This window comes from Carassius gibelio, chromosome A4 (assembly GCF_023724105.1).
Source record: "Carassius gibelio isolate Cgi1373 ecotype wild population from Czech Republic chromosome A4, carGib1.2-hapl.c, whole genome shotgun sequence".
In the NCBI taxonomy this organism is placed as follows: domain Eukaryota; kingdom Metazoa; phylum Chordata; class Actinopteri; order Cypriniformes; family Cyprinidae; genus Carassius; species Carassius gibelio.
Window position 1 is genome coordinate 27,486,856 of NC_068374.1, and position 18,373 is coordinate 27,505,228.

At 38.1% G+C, this 18,373-nt stretch overlaps 1 protein-coding gene across 1 annotated transcript in view; it reads left to right on the forward strand.

Annotated features, from left to right (window-relative positions):
* Positions 1-18,373, forward strand: part of LOC127975505 (plexin-B2) — a 96,461-nt gene that overhangs the window by 65,860 nt on the left and 12,228 nt on the right. The window contains exons 3-18 of the mRNA XM_052579650.1: positions 9,177-10,289; positions 10,376-10,564; positions 10,858-10,986; positions 11,515-11,615; positions 11,912-12,038; positions 12,708-12,870; positions 13,604-13,715; positions 13,805-13,916; positions 14,057-14,170; positions 14,625-14,720; positions 15,024-15,111; positions 15,937-16,097; positions 16,533-16,681; positions 17,066-17,189; positions 17,865-18,001; positions 18,086-18,262. Of these exons, the coding sequence (XP_052435610.1) occupies positions 9,177-10,289; positions 10,376-10,564; positions 10,858-10,986; positions 11,515-11,615; positions 11,912-12,038; positions 12,708-12,870; positions 13,604-13,715; positions 13,805-13,916; positions 14,057-14,170; positions 14,625-14,720; positions 15,024-15,111; positions 15,937-16,097; positions 16,533-16,681; positions 17,066-17,189; positions 17,865-18,001; positions 18,086-18,262 (3,092 nt within the window). The remainder of the gene's footprint in view (positions 1-9,176; positions 10,290-10,375; positions 10,565-10,857; positions 10,987-11,514; positions 11,616-11,911; positions 12,039-12,707; positions 12,871-13,603; positions 13,716-13,804; positions 13,917-14,056; positions 14,171-14,624; positions 14,721-15,023; positions 15,112-15,936; positions 16,098-16,532; positions 16,682-17,065; positions 17,190-17,864; positions 18,002-18,085; positions 18,263-18,373) is intronic.

The window sequence follows — 18,373 nt, forward strand, 5'->3', positions numbered from 1 at the left end:
TCTCCCTCTCACTTCCTTTCCAGCAGTCTCTCTCTGAGTCTTTTGTTAACATGCTAGCACACGCGCCCTAAGTGGGAACCATCTACACTAGCATTACTTCAAGGGCACTCTAAAGCGAACAGTTCTTTAGTATTCAATTTTGTTATATTATCACGGACCTGCTAGATAAAAGTACTTAAAGTGGTGCTGAATACAGCAGCGCACATTGTAAACTATTCGTATTCACGCCGAGGGTTCATATGGGCAAACTTGAGGCACACAGTGGTGCGAAGACGATCCCTTAACTCTGTGTGTGCGCGTGCATATTCGAGGTAATGGCTCGGGGGATCCTCTCTGTATTCCTAGCTTGTTGAAGGCACTGAAGTGGAGAGAATTATAGATTCGGCACAATGAGCAGTCAAATTTAATCAACATGCCTGCTGTTCTCCATGAGCCACTGGGAGAGATGACACAGCTTCACGCCACTGCCTGAGTGTGTCTGTGTGCATACGTGCATACCATGAGTTTGTTTCTGTCTTAACAGACTGCAAAGGAACCAAACTTGTCTACATTTGTTAGTGTTTGAGTTATTCAGGTGTGAGTGGAATCGTGGACGAGTCGCCCCAGACCATAGGTCGGTTTTCATTTAGAAAAATGATCAAGCCAGTGTAGCAATTTAGAATAATCCAAATTTAGTCAAAACTGATGCTGTTACTTTCTTTTCTTAATGCATTCCTAATGTTCACCAATAGCTGTCTGTTCATTTTTAGGTAAGGGGTTTCTGAGTTTGGTTATGACAAAGATGCACAAATAATATCCCATTGCAAGGACCGCTTTTCTAAATATAATGGAAGCTATTCACACTATTTTAACATATGAGCATATATATATATTTTTTTTTTTAATCATCATAAAACCTCATGTAAATAGATTTACTTTATATAACCTCTTTTTTTGTTATTTACATACAGTATATTATACATACTTCCATGTAAAAAAAAAAATCTACACATATATAAGTAAAAAAAAAAGGATATGACCATGTATACTGTGAGAGAAATGTGTGATATTAATAGTGTGACATTAATGTAAAAAAAGTACAGATTTATAAACAACATGAGCTGACCAAAAAATGTGTTGCTTTAAAAAACAAAACAAAATCCATAAAATACATTAATGATAAAAGAGAAAAATAACACCAATAATATACACTAAAAGCATCTGAAAAAAAAAAATATATATATATATATATATTTTTTAAAGACTATAGCATTGTTTTAATGGTAAATAATTCCTGTTTATTTCCACTGTAATAGTGTGTGTGTATATATGTGTGTGTGTGTATATAAATAAATATATATATATATATATATATATATATATATATATATATATATATATATATATATATATATATATATATATATATATATATATTAAATTATATTATTTTATCTGTCGATCCCTAGCACCTTTGCTGTTACTCCAAAGTAGGACTTAACTAAAGTCAGATGTGTGACCTCGAGCCACATTCCTCTGGTTATTTTCATATAGTCAGTGGAATATTTCCAAATTGTCTAGAATGCAGCATGAATGCCTAAATATCTCTGTCATTTTTTGAAGATTAATGGGGATGGGCTGATATACCAGGACATTAATGACCTCTGTCCTTAACAAGAGACGTTTAGATTACATTACATTACCATAACACAGACTGTCTATCCTCATGGCTCCATTGATCCAACGATCTTCCAACACGGCACACTCGCGCACATGCATGTGCCACTTTGATCCCTGCCCGTGAAACAGCAGCTGATGTGTTGCTGACAAATTGCATCAAAATAGTTTTTGAGGAGATTTATGAAACTAAACTGCATTTGGGCATTGTGCGCTCGAACCTGTCTTATGAAAGTCTAGGCTACGTGTTTCACTCACTTTCATCTCCCATTCACTCTCTCTCTCTGCTGCTGACAGCTGTAGAATAGAGTGGTTATCTGCAGCACCAGTGATTGAGCGCACAAAAGCAGGAAGGTGAGAGGGGAAGACAGCAAAAGGCAGAGATTGTGATAGAGATGTTTTAGGAACTCTAATGAGGAAGAGGGTAAATTCAGCAGCTTCATAAATGCACAAATATGGATAGTCTGTCTAATGGAGAGGGTGAGATGCTCTTTATCTGTTTGTTTGTCCCCTTCATCCTCCGGGTGACCACCAGAGCCTTGAACTAGTTCATATCCAGCCAGAGTAATTACCTTAACCTTTGCACTCATCTCTCACTTGATTGGGACCAGCTGGGTAGTGAACACACACACACACACACACACACATATGCATGTTAGACAAGGGCATTCTTGCTATTAACCTCAATCTGTAAGTGCTTCAGTGCAGCTTTGCTCAGTCGTAAACACTTTAATTGTCCATCCTGCATCTCTGTCCCGAATCCCCTTCATTTTCCAGTCAAACACAAAACACTTTAAAGGGATATGAAATGTATATTTAAACTTGTATTCATAGTTAAATTGTCATAATTGACTAAACTTCCTGTCATTTCAAGCTGTATGGCTTGGTTTCACACACACACACACACACACACACACACACACACACACACACACACACACACACACACACACACACAAAACCGCTTTAAAACAGTGAAGAAACTTTTCTAGCTGTAATTAAGGCATCTTTCTGTACCTTAATCATTCATTAAATCATATGGAATGGTTTGACTTAATATTTTTTTTGCACATTTTAAAAAGAGTAATTAGGGTTATAGGAATATTGTATGTTATTGTGAAACATACAGGTATTAATTGAAAATATGCATTTAAGGAGATATAACTATATAATTGATTTTAGTCTGATGGTCACTATTGACTATATTAACATTATCTTAATTGTATTAAATTTATATTTTGTGGGACTTTAAAATAATACATTTATCTATCTAAAAACTGGTAATGTCAGGATGCTAATGGGAGAAAACTCTATTTTATAATAATTTATATTTGATTTTATTTTGTTTTTTGAGCGTGACCTGATTCACAAAGTGAAATTGAATGGGCATATGGGCTGCCAAGCTCCAAAATGACACAAAAGTGCAATAAATGTTTTATAAAAGTAGTCTATAAACTATATTTCATGTCTTCTGAAATCTTATGTTAGATTTATCTGAAGAAGGAATTAAAATGGAAGCTGTTCATTTAATTTTCATTGATTCATAGGCAAAATCCTGGTCAGTGACAAAGTAATTGCGTGTAATTTAAACTCGCATTTGATTATCTTGTTCACTACTGCACTGTCGGATACTTTTGGTTAAGATATGTTGAATCCTTTGAAACTATAATTGTGACACAATCCAGTCTTGTTGACTTTGTAGCAGAAATGAGTCAAATCAGACAAATCAAAGAGTCTATCAGAGCTGTGTGCATTGAAACATGAGCTGAATTCCTCAGGAAGTCATAAATCAGTTCTAGTGCCACAGGAACCAAACAAGATAACCAACCAACCAACTTGTTCACACAACAGCTTTCAACATTAACACCAATAGAACAATTATTGACAATTTTAATTCAAAGAAGAGATTGTCAAATTTATTGTTCGTGATTGGAATGCAACGCTGGACATCACATGTAAACCCAGGAGATCAAGTTAAATACTTGCATTGACTTCCCCCCCCCAGCCAGTGAAACCAGACTGAAATTCCTAAGGGGGAAGGGCTTTAAACCTTTGTCTTCACAGAAAAGTCCTTTGCCAGAGAATGGCAAAGAAACCCTTTTTATACATTATATATGGACCAGAATGAACTCAAAAAAGACTTATGAATGAATCATTCCATTGCTTAACTCCATATTCATTTACGTGTAACCCACACATTTGACTATCATGTTATAATCACTTATCGTGTATGTTTTCTTTAAATGACTATGGTATAGCTGAAGGGTACATAGTCGTGTTTGATATGTGTGTGATTGAATTTTCTTGCTTGATATTGCCCTGACAATCATTTATTTGTAAAATATATCATAATCATGTTATAGGAATCATGTCCAAAATTAGACCCTGTGAGGCAAGAACCACATGCTTGGTAAGATAAACAAATGATTTATGATACCCAAGACTCAAGAACATATCTGATTGGTCAAGGCAACATTTGAGGGGTGGCCAACAGGAAGTTTTAAATACTTTGGACACGATGTAATTTCGCTTTTAGTCATGCCTTGCTTTTAGTCTGCTTTTAGTTCCAGCCTTGCTCGTGCTATCAGTCATGCCTGCTCTTAGCTTGTAGCTTTGCTACCTAGCTTTAGCTTGTAGCATCTAGCCATGTGGTTAGTCATCATGGTTCTTTGAGCGCAGTTCCAGCGTGCCTGCCTGCTGCTACTTATGCCACAATGAGAAGGAACACAACCTAGTCTCGTCAAACTTTATTTCTTTTCTTTTCCGTTTGAGAGTTTCGTGTTCTGAGTTAAGTTTTGTAACGTCCATTCAACTTCAACCAGCGAACACGACTCTGCACTTTCAGCCAACACCCAACAACCACGGGCTTCCCAAGACGTCACTTCAGAGACTGAACTTCCAGCCAATCAACGACCTCGGGATAGCCCTTTCACCGAGGCTCCTTCTTCACAGGAGATGCAAGTAACTTTACCTCCAGACTGTGACCTTTACTGGTGTATCTAATATAATTTTAACCTCATTGAGGAACTCAATGCGAGCGCTAATTACGTGATTGATGGTTGTTCATGTTTATGCAATTTAACGTATTGCTGTTAACTTGGGATTCCATATTTCCATTCTCTTAAACTCATCTTTCCCTAACTTTCGACCTTCCTGCAACTTGTGTGAATGTGTGTGTGCGTGCGTTTATGTGTTAGATTAGTTTATATGTCTTAGATTTATCTAATAAAGCCTTATTCATATTGAAAAGAGAAGTATCTTGTGTTTTGTGCTTACAAGTTAATGTCTTAAACTGCCGATCTTGTTACTGTGCTAATTGATAGTGTTTTCACTATAGTTTGGATATTAGTATCCAGCGCAGATTTGATGTTAAACGGCTCGTTCACTGAACCGCAGGCGCGTCTCCGTGAGCAGCCGTGAAACAGTGATTCTGTTCAAATTCCCTTTAAAATCTTAAATGATTCCCTTTGAGCTAAATTGACCTGATTCCCTTACAACTTCACAGACACATGCCAATGAAGGCCACGCAAGTCCACTTTGAATGTGCCATTTGGGACAGAGCCAAACTGAGAGGCAAATCTTCCAAGAGCCTTGGATAGTTCTCTCCCTTTTACAAATTCAAAAAACTATTTCAATTCTAGCCCGATTTTACCTGTGCATGTCCAACCACTCGTGGTCCCTCTGATCCCAGCCTCAATTAGTCTGCCCGTCTCACCCGTCAATTATTCTGAGCTGTCCATGGAGATTGTCATTGAAAAGCAAAGGCAGAGGCGGCCATGACAGGAGGGCAGAACCTGGCATCCTACTCTGCATTACCAAACAGCAAGTTTTAAAGGTGAAGTGTGTAATTTCCATGCAAATAGCATCACCAAATGGATTCACTAAAATAATGGCTGTTTTCAATCCAAGTAGGTCTATAACATCTGGAGAAATCTATCTGCATAGCAATAGTCAGCATTTGCAGTTTTAAGAGGTCCCCGAAAATTGGGCAAAACATCTACTAGAGTAAAGTATAGGGCTGTACAATGTAGGGAAAAAACTGGAATAAATAAAACACTTTTCAGATTAGCCAATGAATAGGATACTTAGGTGTCTCTACCTATTAACCTGTGACAGGAGAAAGGAGAAATGTGGAAAATATGAGGGAATATTGTAAATGATACACAAGTTAGCTGAACTTGACTGTGGAGAGAGTGAGTAAACAAGCTGCTACCAAGGGTCAAAGTCTGCGAGGGAATTTTAGAGAAGATGTGGGGTTTACTGTTAAACTCAGCAGAGAAATTTCTGTGTAACACCCCACGGTAAGAGTAGTGCCGGTTCAACACTTGTCTGCTTCCGTACTGAGCTACCGGTCATGTTGTTTCTTAACACAGAGAGAAGGAATAACAGACTGGTGCTGTTGGTCCAAACTGCAATACACACTCCCACTCACAACATGAGCAACAAACGCAGGTCTCTTCTCCTCCTCTCCTGCTTCCGCTGCATTGTGAGTTCATTTACGGGCAGATCAGTTTGAGATAGCCCTAAAGTAATATTGAGGAAATGTGTGTGGCTTGGCTCCAGATCAAAAAGCATTGAGAAATAAAGGAAAAACCATCTGAGCCATTGCCTCTGTTGTAAATCCAAGGAATACAGTGATACAGAAACACACAAACACTCTACTTCCTATAGGGTGAGTGATTGTCACATGAATGGGCCTCAGTGGAGCCACATGTAGGCAGGATGTTCTGGCAATGTGTGCTTGTTTGTGTATGACGGTAGACAAAACAAAATTTACTGAAGATTGCAAGTGGAGTTTGGTGCACTCGGTGTCACTATACTAGGTTGATTTGGATGGTTGCCAGGGTATTGCCAAGATGTTTTAAGTAAGGCGTGTCAAATTCAATTCCTGGAGGGAATTAAAACACACCTGTTCCACATAATCAAGTCCTTCATGTTTATTTGAAAACTAAATGGAATGTGTGTTGGTGTAGGGTTGGAACAAAACTCTGTAGGGCTCAGGCCCTCCAGGAATTGAGATTGACACCCCTGCTCTAAGTGGTTTTTAGCAAGTTGCCATGTGTTCGCTAGGGTTTTAAGGGTGCTTGCTAAGGTGTTCGTGGCAGTGCTCCACTGTCCATAGGTTTCTTTTATATTCTGGGACCTTATGTTTGCCAATAATAAAAAAAACTTGTTCTTCAAAAAATGTTATTTATTCACTATAGCTGCACACTTTATGGGATAGTTCACCTTAGAATGTAAATTCTGTTATTTACTCAACCTCATGTTGTTCCAAACCAGTATGACTTTCTTCCTTTACTCTTAAAAGTAAAGGTTCCAAAAGAAGGTTTCCACAGCAGTGTCATAGAAGAACCATTTTGGGTTCACCAAGGAACATTTAATTTAGCAGTTCTTAAAAAAAAAAAAAATATGGTGAAGGACATTTAAAGAACATCTAAAAAAAAAAAAAAACTTTTTGTGCAGTGAAATGGTTCCATGGGTGTTTAAGGTTCTTCATGATGAATCATGGATTCCAATAAAGAACCTGAAGTTTTTTAATTGTTCTGTGGAATCCAGGAAAATATTTTTAAAAAAGTAATTTCCTTTTTTTCCTTTATTTATTTTTTGTCCATTGAATGACAAAGTGGAGTCCAATGTTGGTCCAACGTTTTTCTTCTTCTTTAAGAATTAGACTTTCTTTTGAACATTCTTTTGAACTTTTTATCCTTAGAATTTTTATTCTTTTCTTAAAAACAGTTGTTTTTGAACATAATAGTCGACTCAAACAGTGACTTATGTTTGTGTGTGTTAACATGCAAATCTATGAGTGTGTCATAATGCACACTGCATTCTTTTGTGATCACATGACTGGCTAAGTCAGTGCTGTGTGGCACACTCAGCACAAATATCAAGTCTTTACTGAGAGACTGGCATCATTGTTCCTGTTAATGATTTGGTCTTGTGTTTTGGAAGGGATCTTTTGAGTTTTTTTCTAAAGCCGTACAGTCCAGACAAATCACGCGTGCGCTCTGAATCAGCAGCAAAGACCGCCTCCTGTTAACAGTTAACACTAGACTCTCACACACACATACTGTACACACAAGCAAAATTTAACACACTCCCCCCACCTCTAATCTCATTGCAAACCCTGCACGCCAGAGCTCTGACAGACACTAAGTAAAAAGAAAAAGCTTGTCACTTCTGCCCTGCCTCATATCGTGTCTCTGGAGTGCCGTCATTAAAGCCAATAAGAACTATAATATCCACTAAACTCTTAGCATGAATTCTTTATGAGCTCTGGGCGCGGGATCATGGTGTCTGAGAGACTCCTGCCATTCGATTTTGCAGTAAAAGTATTTGGTCTGGCAATCTAAACATCACAGTCAGTTGTGTGGAAGACCCCTCCTGAGGATTATTTTAGGCATAATCATGGAATGGTCACGAATATTGAGCCAGTATGGTTAATATTTCATCACCACAACTACTTTTGCAAGCTGAAACTTGTAATCATCTAAAATTAGCTTAAGAATGTTCATATATGGAACGACGGTGATAAGATCTTCCTGTCTAACACAATAACTTTGCATGGTGTGCTGGTTATTATAGAGGTTGTTTACAGGAAGGAAGACATGATTGTTTGGCCCACCTGCTGAAGTTGTACCCATAATTCATTGAGCCACCTTGTGATTGCTTTGATGAGCATTTGAATTCCACCCCAGTGTTTTAGGACCATCTGAAGTGCTGAGGGGATGGATGAAAAGTAGAGTGAAAGGAGTATGAGGTGGAGGATAGCCTTTTTAGAAATGCTTCGCTTGTATCAGGCATGTCAAATCACGGAGCCATCTGCAACCCCTCTGAGGAAAGAGTTGAGAGGCTGATCGATTTTTCTTTGAATTTAGTCTTTGTTGGTAGCACTTTTGACTAGGGCTTACTTCACTGTAGTATAATGATGCATACTAAAGAAATTTTCAAGCATCCAAAAAGATGTCAGTTTTCAAGTGTGAATCTATTAGTGCTGCCTGCTGAGGCAAGCATCTCTGTTGGGTCAATGACAAATAAGTTAACAAAAATGAAAATCTTTTATTAATTTAGTTTAAAACTCGTGTTCCAAGTGCGTAGAAGTGTCATTTTTCTATTCATGTTTGATTCATCTACTTTTGAATATGTTTTAGTGTTTTTTTTTTTTTTTTTTTCTGTGTTTGTGGCACATGACGACTTTTGGCGGACAAAGGTTTTTCATATATTGTATTTATTTATTTTTTTGACAAAACTGCTTCTGTTTTTTTCCCCCTAATAATAATAATAATAAAAACATTATGCCAAACTCATTATGAAAGGACAGTTGTATCACCCTGACTTTTCTGACCTTATGTCCCTCCCCACCAAAATATCAAAATGTATTTTAAATCAGAAATTAAATACATGCTCACTATAGGAGATTTGCATTCAAGTCATTGTATTTATGAATTGCACAGTCATGTAACTTGGTTGCTGGCCTCTTATGTGATATGTGTCTTGTTTTCTTTCACTCTCTTCAAAAGATGGCGTGGAGGACCCTGGCAGTTTTGTCACTGTTGCTGTATTTTAGCTCGTCTTGCTGTGATGATTCTTTCACATCTGATACAGTCATAAACAATGTCGTTCAGGACCCTCAAACTGGACGAATTTACCTGGGTGCCATTAATAACATCTATCAGCTGAACCATGACCTGCAGAAGGAGAGCAGTGCTGCAACAGGCCCTAGGCCCGACAACCCACAATGCACTCCACCAATCACTGCACAGTGCACTGATGCAAAGGAAATGGACAATATCAACAAACTCCTACTGGTTAACTCCGCCAACGGCACTTTGATCGTTTGCGGAAGCCTTTTCAGGGGCATCTGTTCTTTGGTAAACCTCAACAGCGTGGACAAACAGGTGTACTACAGTGACACTAAAGGGGAGAAGACCTATGTAGCCAGCACAGAGGAGTCTGTTACCGTAGTGGGAGCAATTTCTTATTTTATAGATCTTAATACTAATGCAAACCTCAGCGTGTTTCTGGTGGGGAAGGGCTATGGTAGCTCGGACAGTTCAAAACTCATCAGCACCCGATTGCTGCAGGAGCATGGAGAAATGGATGTCTTTGAGAACATGGTTGATGCTTCCACTGTGCAAGCTAGTCCTTTCGTCCAGCGTTACCTCCACGACTTTCGCCATGCTTTCAAAGACGGCCGCTACATCTACTTCTTGTTCTCGCGTACTCTGGGCACCAGCGACAACAGGAAGATCACATTTATAGCACGCCTGTGTGTGGATGACCATCATTATTATTCTTACACCGAACTTCAGCTCAACTGCTCTGTCAGCACTGAACAACGGAAGATCACATACAACAAGGTCCAAACGGCGTATCTGGCCAAACCAGGAGAAATTTTGACTGGGAAAATACCTTCGAATCCCGATGATAAGGTTCTGTTTGTGGTGTTCAGCACAGATGAGAGCAGCGACGGTTCTGCCTTGTGCATGTACCCGCTAAGCAGCATTAACACCAGACTTGAGGAGGTGATTGAGTCCTGCTACATAGGAGAAGTTCTGGGGGACGGTAAACCAAAGACTGTTTATTCCCCCTACATCTCCAAGCCCGAGGCCATCTGCAAGACCAAGAGAAGTGTGAGATGTTGTTTCTTCCACTCTGCTTCCATGTTGTTTGGTTTTTTGTGACCCTTCTGAATGTTGTATGTCTTTTTGTCCAACAGAAGGAGATGGTGAAGAATTATACATGTGGTGCTGAGTTCCTGCCTGCTCCACTAGCCAGTAAACCTGAGTACGCTCTGGCTGTCGAACCCATCTTCACCCGAAATGACATGTTGACAGCAGTGGCTGTGGCGGTGGAGAATGAGCACACTGTGGCATTTTTGGGAACCAGCGGAGCAGATGTCTTAAAGGTGAGTCCCATTTCAGGGTCTGGTTTCTCTCCTCTTTAAATTTCACTGAAACCCTTGTGGTTTGACTGCTGTGGTGGTCTGGCTTAGTGGGTAACAGTTTGGGCTGGTGACCAAAAGGTTGTTGGTTTAAACCGAAGAATGGGGGATTTATACGCTACAACCACTTGAGAAATACACTTAAATCCAAGGGCTTGCTGTAGATGAATTGCCCCGTAATATGTTTATTTGTAAGTCACTTTGGATAAAAGCATTTGCCGAATGAATTAATGAATTAATTAACTTTCTGCTTGCAGGTGCATCTTGACCCCAACCACGCTTACCTTTATAACAGGATTCCAGGGGAACGCACAGATGGTGGGGTGAACAAAAACCTTTTTTTTAATTCAACTTCGGATATCTTGTACATCACCACTGGCAGAAAGGTTGGTTAATGAACGCATCCACAACTAATATATCACATTACGTCAACAGAGATCATCCACTGGTTAAACCCTGTTTTAATAATGTAGGTTTGCCAATCTAATAATGTAGGTTTGCCAATCTTGAAAGACATTTTTATAAAGTGGAACATATAGAAAATATCTTGAAATATCACATGTGACATCCCTAGACTCCGTAATCTGCTACAAAAATGTAACAGCAGGCTGTCATATCATTTGAGCTAATCGGAAGACTTTGAAGCGCTCTCATCCTGTCAGACATTTAACTCATTCACATGGCCCATATATTAAAAGCAGGAAACTGAGAGTGTTGAAGTGGAACACTCAATTCAACTGCCATAAGCTGCTTCATAAGTTGGCAGTTTGTTGTACACAAATGCTATTTTATAACTGACTTAAACTCTAAATGCAGAAGCAGAACCTTCAATCGCACATGCATCAGCTATTAGGCATCTTAAATAAATGAACAAATTGTCATTTTAAAGGTTGTGGCTGTTCTCTTTTGCATAGATCACCAAAGTGCCAGTGCAGGCCTGTGAGGAGAAGCATGATTGTCAGTCTTGCGTCTCCCAGCGGGATCCCTATTGTGGCTGGTGTGTGTTGGAAGGCCGGTAAGTGTGTCAGGTTCAATTTATTACCAAAAGCACAACATCATTTGGGCAGTCTTGTCCAGTAAAGGACGGGATGAGCGATAACACTGCCACATGACAAGGCACATGGCTCCTATAGGTCATGTGACTTCCATTCCTACTAAAGTATATTTTAGAACAGGAAACAGTTTAGCGATATGATTTTGAAATTGTATAAAATATGGTAATATTTTAGCGAACTAGATATCTGCATGTAGTCCAGTTAAAGCGAATGCATTACGGCTCATTGCCCATGTTTGTCTGCTTTGCTCTTTCAGTTGTACTAGGAAAAAGGATTGTCGAAATGGACAGAACGCCTGGTTGTGGAGTCCAAATCAAACATGTGTAACTATTCAGTCCTTTGAGCCCCCCAACATCAGCTGCAAGAAAACCAAGCCTACACAGGTACTAAAGCATAACACGTACACAAACACACACACTGTGATATGGTCTGCAGTTATTTCAAACCCTAACCTCTTAAGGATTGACTCAGGATTGATATTTACTGGCTGTAACAGATCCAGTCTGGGAGTCTAATCCTTTTTTATAAGCTGACACGGTGAAGTTACTAAACAAGGCGTCTGAAACTATCGTATCATACCACATGAACGCACAGAGCACTTTTCATGCATTTCTAATATGTCTCAGAAGAAACTCAAGTGGTCATGGTTGATTGAAGAGGCTTCCTGTATACCGTAATTAAATTCCTGGATTAACTTTTAACTTATTTGCTGAAATCAATATTATTTCTTGTTTTGTATTGCATATTTCAGGGGGAAGTACAGTCTTCAAAACTTGAAAATATCAGGGAATTTTAAAATAGTGTTTATCGCAACAAATAACAATAAAAAAGTTATTAAAATGTTTTATTATTATTATTATTATTATTATCTTTTGAATATTTATTTTTTCTTGACTATACAATATATATATAAAAAAAGTATTAATTTAATTTAATTAATTAAATCATATAAACGACTGTAAAACTATATATTCGCGGTTCAAAATGTGTGAGAATTGAATTTTTTCCACATTATTTATGCGTAATCCATATTTTCTGCTTTAATCTCGCAGGTGATGATTAACATCGCCTCCATGCCCAGTATCAGCAGTTCTGATTATTTGAAACTTACATGTGAGTTTGATGTCTACAAAAGTAAGGCAACTATGGAAGGCACAAGGGTCATTTGTGATCTCCCGATCTCTGAGAACATACCCCCCACACCCGAGACACAAGGTGAGAGCATCCTATTTGCCTTTAAATGTAATAATCACCTACTGTGAAGCCATACTCTTGCTGCCTCTTTTACTCAATAAACAAACAGATGGTGTTTGCCTAAAAATGATGTCAGGCATGAAAGGTTTTTAATTTCTTCAAGTTTGTAATTGGCTAGTTGTGGGATTTTAAATTTGGAGACTGATCAGTCTGATCAGACTGATGTAACAATTAAACTGTAGCTGAATCTAATAGCAGATAGATTCTGAAGTTTAACCTATTGATTCTAGAGTTACAGAAAACTTTTATCAGGTCCTCCTTTCCTTTGGAATCAAACCCATAAGCTTATAACCCTAGAAGTTCAGTATTGAGTTCAGCCAGATGAAATGCTTTTGCCTAAAAAACTGATATGATTCCTATTTCCCATGATTTTAGAGTTACAGAAGAGTTTATAAGGTCATGCTTTCCTTGGGAACTGAACCCATGACCTTGGCATATCTTGCACCTGTTGAGCACTAGAAATGTAGATTTTTTTTCCGTATGAATTACTCCTGCCTAAAATCTGATATGATTCCTGTTTGCCATGATTCTACAGTAACAAAAGCTTTTATCATGTTGTGCTTTCATTGGGAATTGAACCCATGACCTCGGCTTATCTAGCACCTTTAAGCTCCCAAAATTCAGAGCTGGCTGTATGAATTACTATTACCTTCAAAACCCACATGATTCCCATTTCCCATGTGAATGTGTGTAGATTTTGTAGCAGTGCCAGTGAAGATCACAGTAAATGACGGCATTGAAGTAGCATCTAGTGCGTTTGAGTTCTACAACTGCGCAGCCGTTGTGAAGAGATTTGAGAATACACCGTGAGTATGAGGGAGTGATTTAAAAAGATGTACTCCGTGTAGCATTTATTTAGTTTTGTCTTTTGATTGACCAGCTTTGTGTTCTGCAGTTGCATTGCATGTGTGACCAGTAAGTGGGGCTGCCAATGGAATATTCAGGATCACACGTGCAGTGATCGAGATGACTCTGTCAAGGCTGATCATATCATCCAACACATGCAGGTGAATCTTGTTAGGATGAACGTATGCCTATATAAATGTGTCTGTTTGTGCTTTAATACTGTATATGGTGAGCCATCATCCTTCGGTGACTAAAGATGACTAATAACTGTTGTATTTCATTTTTTTAATGAATATTACAGGATGACATGTGTCCTCAGTTTGAGATCACTGAACTTCTGCTTATTCCTGTTGGACTTAAAACCCCCATCGAATTTCAGGGCAAGAATTTGGATAAATATTTCGAAAAATATTCGGTAAGATATATGCATTACTACTTATTGTACCTTGTGGTTTTGTTATGTTTAGTATATTAATTTCTATAATATATAAAGGAGTATATCCTTAAGTTCTTTTTTTTTTTTGAAGATGAATGCATATCAGTTGGACATTTTGGCATTATTGATGTGAGAGATTGATTTAAGTTCAAATGATTTTACGCTATAAAAAAAGGATTTTCCATATTTTTTGCTAGTGTGGTGTCTCTTGTGTCACTTAATATATTGTATTATTTGCCAAAGCTACATAATTTATCAAAGAACAACAACCATTGACCAATCAGAAATGTTTCAATAAAGCAATAAAGATGCAATATATTTACCCAATTTCTCAGTGAGGCAATTTGTCAAGATTTTTTTTTTTTTTTTTTAGTAAAATGCCTGTTATTAGAGTCTGCATATATAACATTACTCTTTGTTTTATCTCTCTCAGGGGGAAAACTTTCAGATTGGCTCTGAGCTCATGAAACAGGTTGGCGAGGTGACTAGGGAACCTGATGGGTCAAAGTACAGATTTGAGGGATTTGTGGTCAGTATGCTCTACTCGTATTCCTCCTATAATGTCTCCCTCACTTTCCGCATCTTTGTGCACACATTGATTTGTTTCTGTAGTTTGAGCACCAGCCAATATGGCAGTCATGGCTATTGAGCTGCATGTGTGTGTAGGGCTCAGTCCTATGTAGGCGTAACAAAAAAACATAGTGATCGGGTTCACAAAGACATCACTTTGGCAGGGGAGAATTTTCTGCAGCACACAGTTGTTCCTGATGCAGTGATGTGTTTGTATCTGTGTGTGTTTAATGACACTTTCTATTGTTTTTTTTTATGCCAGTTTGAATATGACAAAGAGCCAGAGGTGAATGTGACGTTCTACATAAAGGATAAAAACACGGGCAGGAAGATTGACAGCACCCTCAGAGGTACATTTAAATGAATTTTCATCATCATAGCTTACAGAAGCTGCAGTAAACATGTGGATCGTCAAGATGCAGAAAGGTTGTGTACAAGATCTGATAAACCTCTTAAAATAAGCAGATTAGCATATGTTATATATCATTGGCATCTCGGGAGACTGACTGGCTGAATCTTGTTTTTTTTCGGGGGGGTTTTTATATCCAACTAGGAATGTTTTAAACATTTTTAGTAGATGAACACTTCGAAAATTGCATTTCTGAAAATCAAATCGTTTTAAATTTTGAGTGAACTATCCCTTTAACTACATAAAAGTATTAATAGCATGTTGCTAGCATTCGTACATCATCCAGGTGTCTATTTGATGTGCATTTTTCAGCTGGAAGATGGCATTTTTAAAGGACTCATCTGCTACTCATTACCTGAACGTATCCCTTTAAGCTACGCTAAGCTTTGCTGGAATGTATGAATTAAACAGCTAACCACATAACATTAAAGCTAATATCCTTTAAAATATATAACTGCCAGCCTACATATTCTGTTTATCAGCCACAAAAACAATGAAGATTTCATTTGTACAGTTTGTTGATTAGCATCGAAAATCATTGTGCTAAATGTGACTAATTGACCACCAGATACCAATAAAAACAATAAAAACAGCCTAATTTGCATTACACAACATTTCCGAAAACATGGTGATAAACAGTAGTTTAATCAAATGTTAATTTCTCTAAAAAAAAAACAAGAAAAAGAAAGTAATCATATTTTGTCACAGATGATGAATTTAATGTCAGTTCTGTGAATTGTTTTGTTTCCTCCATTTTTCTATCCAGTGGTGCTCTACAACTGTTCGGTTAGACGTGAGGACTGCAGTTTGTGTAAGAACACTGATCAGAAGTATAACTGCGTGTGGTGCGACAGCACAAAATCCTGCATCTACAAAAACCTGTGCGTTCAGGAGCTAGACCAGTGTCCTCCTCCAAAGATCACTGACGTGAGGACAATTCTTCTCTTTCTTTGCTCGATACTGTTGTTTGAATCTATTTTAAAAACTAGATGCTAACAGCTAAGCTCAAAATGCATCCAAGAATATATCATTGGCCTGACATCAGCTATTACCAATCCCACCACTCCCAGTTCGATTGCACTTCATAAATTACTATTCTTCTTCACTAGAAAACACCATTTCTTTTCATCCTCTTCTCCATTTCTCACGCCTAAATGGTATATAGATGGCTCAGTCTCTCACTTTATTGTTTTGTTGAATCCATCTAAGACTCTAATGATCGCACCGCCGTGTGCCTTTTTTATTACTCATCTGGCAAATGATCTTCTCCAAAGCAGCTGGATCACTCAAGGGCACAATGGTTATGGTTGATCTTTGTAAATCTATTTTATGGTTTTGAGTGCTGTTCTGCTTTCATTCCAGATTTTTCCTCGGTATGGGCCAAAGGAGGGACAGATCTCGGTCACTATAAAAGGCTCTAACTTGGGCATCAAGCAGGAGGACATTAAGAGTATCACCGTAGCTGGAGTGCCATGTACTCATCAGCCGGAGAGATACTCTGTCAGTACCAGGTAAAGCATCTTTGCCATATTAGGTGAATGCGGTATCACAGCATTTACTGTACTGTTCAAAAATTTGGGGTCAGTAGGATTTTTTCATGATAAAGTATTACTTTTATGCAACAAGGTAACATTATATTGATCAAAAGTAACAGTAAACTTCTTTCAAAATCTTACTGAGCTCAAACTTTTGAACAGTGGTGTTTCCTTGTATCTGTGATCCTGTGGCTCAGTGGTAGAGCATTGCGTTAGCAGCACAAAAGGTTGTGGGTGCGATTCCCCGGGAACATGTTAAGTAAAAAATTTTTAGCCTGAATGCACTGAAAGTCAATTTGAATAAAAGTGTCTGCTAAATGCATAAATGCATTCAGTTTTACCATTTTTTTTTTCTTCCAGTGTTGTGTGTGAGATCGGACCTTTCCCCTCACCCCCTCCTACAGACCCCTCGTTCAGCGGAGTAGTGGAAGTGGAGGTGGAAGGAGGGAGAACAGGACAGTCGAATGTTTCTTTCACTTACAGGGTAAATGCTTTCTTTATGATGAGTCCTTTGTGGCTGTTTATTTTCCTCAATCCTTTTTGCCTTTCTCTATGTAAATTTTAAGTAAATTGCACACCTGAAAAGAACAGCCTAAACACAGAGGAATCCCAATGATGTTATCCAGCAAAATGTAGCTGGTAAAGATGGTTGACCAAGGAAATCTTACTACTTAAAATTGATTTAAGAAATATTGCATTCTAATAGGAAAAGGTGTGTTTTCATTCTTTAAAATATACTGTAAAGTAGTTTATATATTTATGTATTTTTTTAGTTATTCATTTTTTGTGTTGTTTTCAAGCAGAATATACTGTTTCAATTGGAAATGAGTCAGATTTTAAAAGTAACATTTATTTTTGGTTTTTAAAGTCTTATGGTCAACAAAGTGGTGTTTATTTAATAAAAAATGATTAACAACACGATTATTGTGAATTGTATTATCATTATTTTTCAGCAACCTTTATTACAGTCTTCAGTGTCACGTGATCTTTTAGAAATCTTTAAAAATCTTAGTAGCCCTAAACTTTTGAACAGTATGTCTTTTCAGACATTCATTTTATGTTTTCTTCCACTGACAACGTGAGCATAGCCTTATTAATGTTTAATAAAGCTAGACTGATGTAAAAAAGATTTTTGTTGTTGCCCCCCCCCCCCCCCCAGGATCCTGTCCCAAGTGCTGTGTCCCCCTCTAAAGGACCGGCTGCTGGAGGAACTGTCATCACTATCACGGGAAAGGACCTAGACACGGCTAGTATAGATGACATCAGCATTACAGTGGACAAAGTGCCGTGTAAAGTGTGAGTAACATGGTGTTAGAAAGCAGATTTGATTTATCTTGGTCCCATTCTGATCACGTCTTTCCATTTTTTTTTAACATGCAGATTGACATTTGGCCAGGAGATCACTTGCATGACAGGCCCACATGAAGGCAAGACTCCTTCAAATAAGTTGACAGTTATTGTAAAGTATGGCAAGGTCACTTCAAAAGAAGTCAGCGGATTCGTATACTCAACCAATCCCAAAGTTACTGATTACGCCCCACGGGCCAGCTTTGTTTGGTAAGTCCATTTTTAAACCAATACACATAAAGCCTCACTACTGGGCTTTTCCAAGTTTGTATTACATATCTTTGAAAATATGATCACAAATAAGATGTCAGCATGTATATA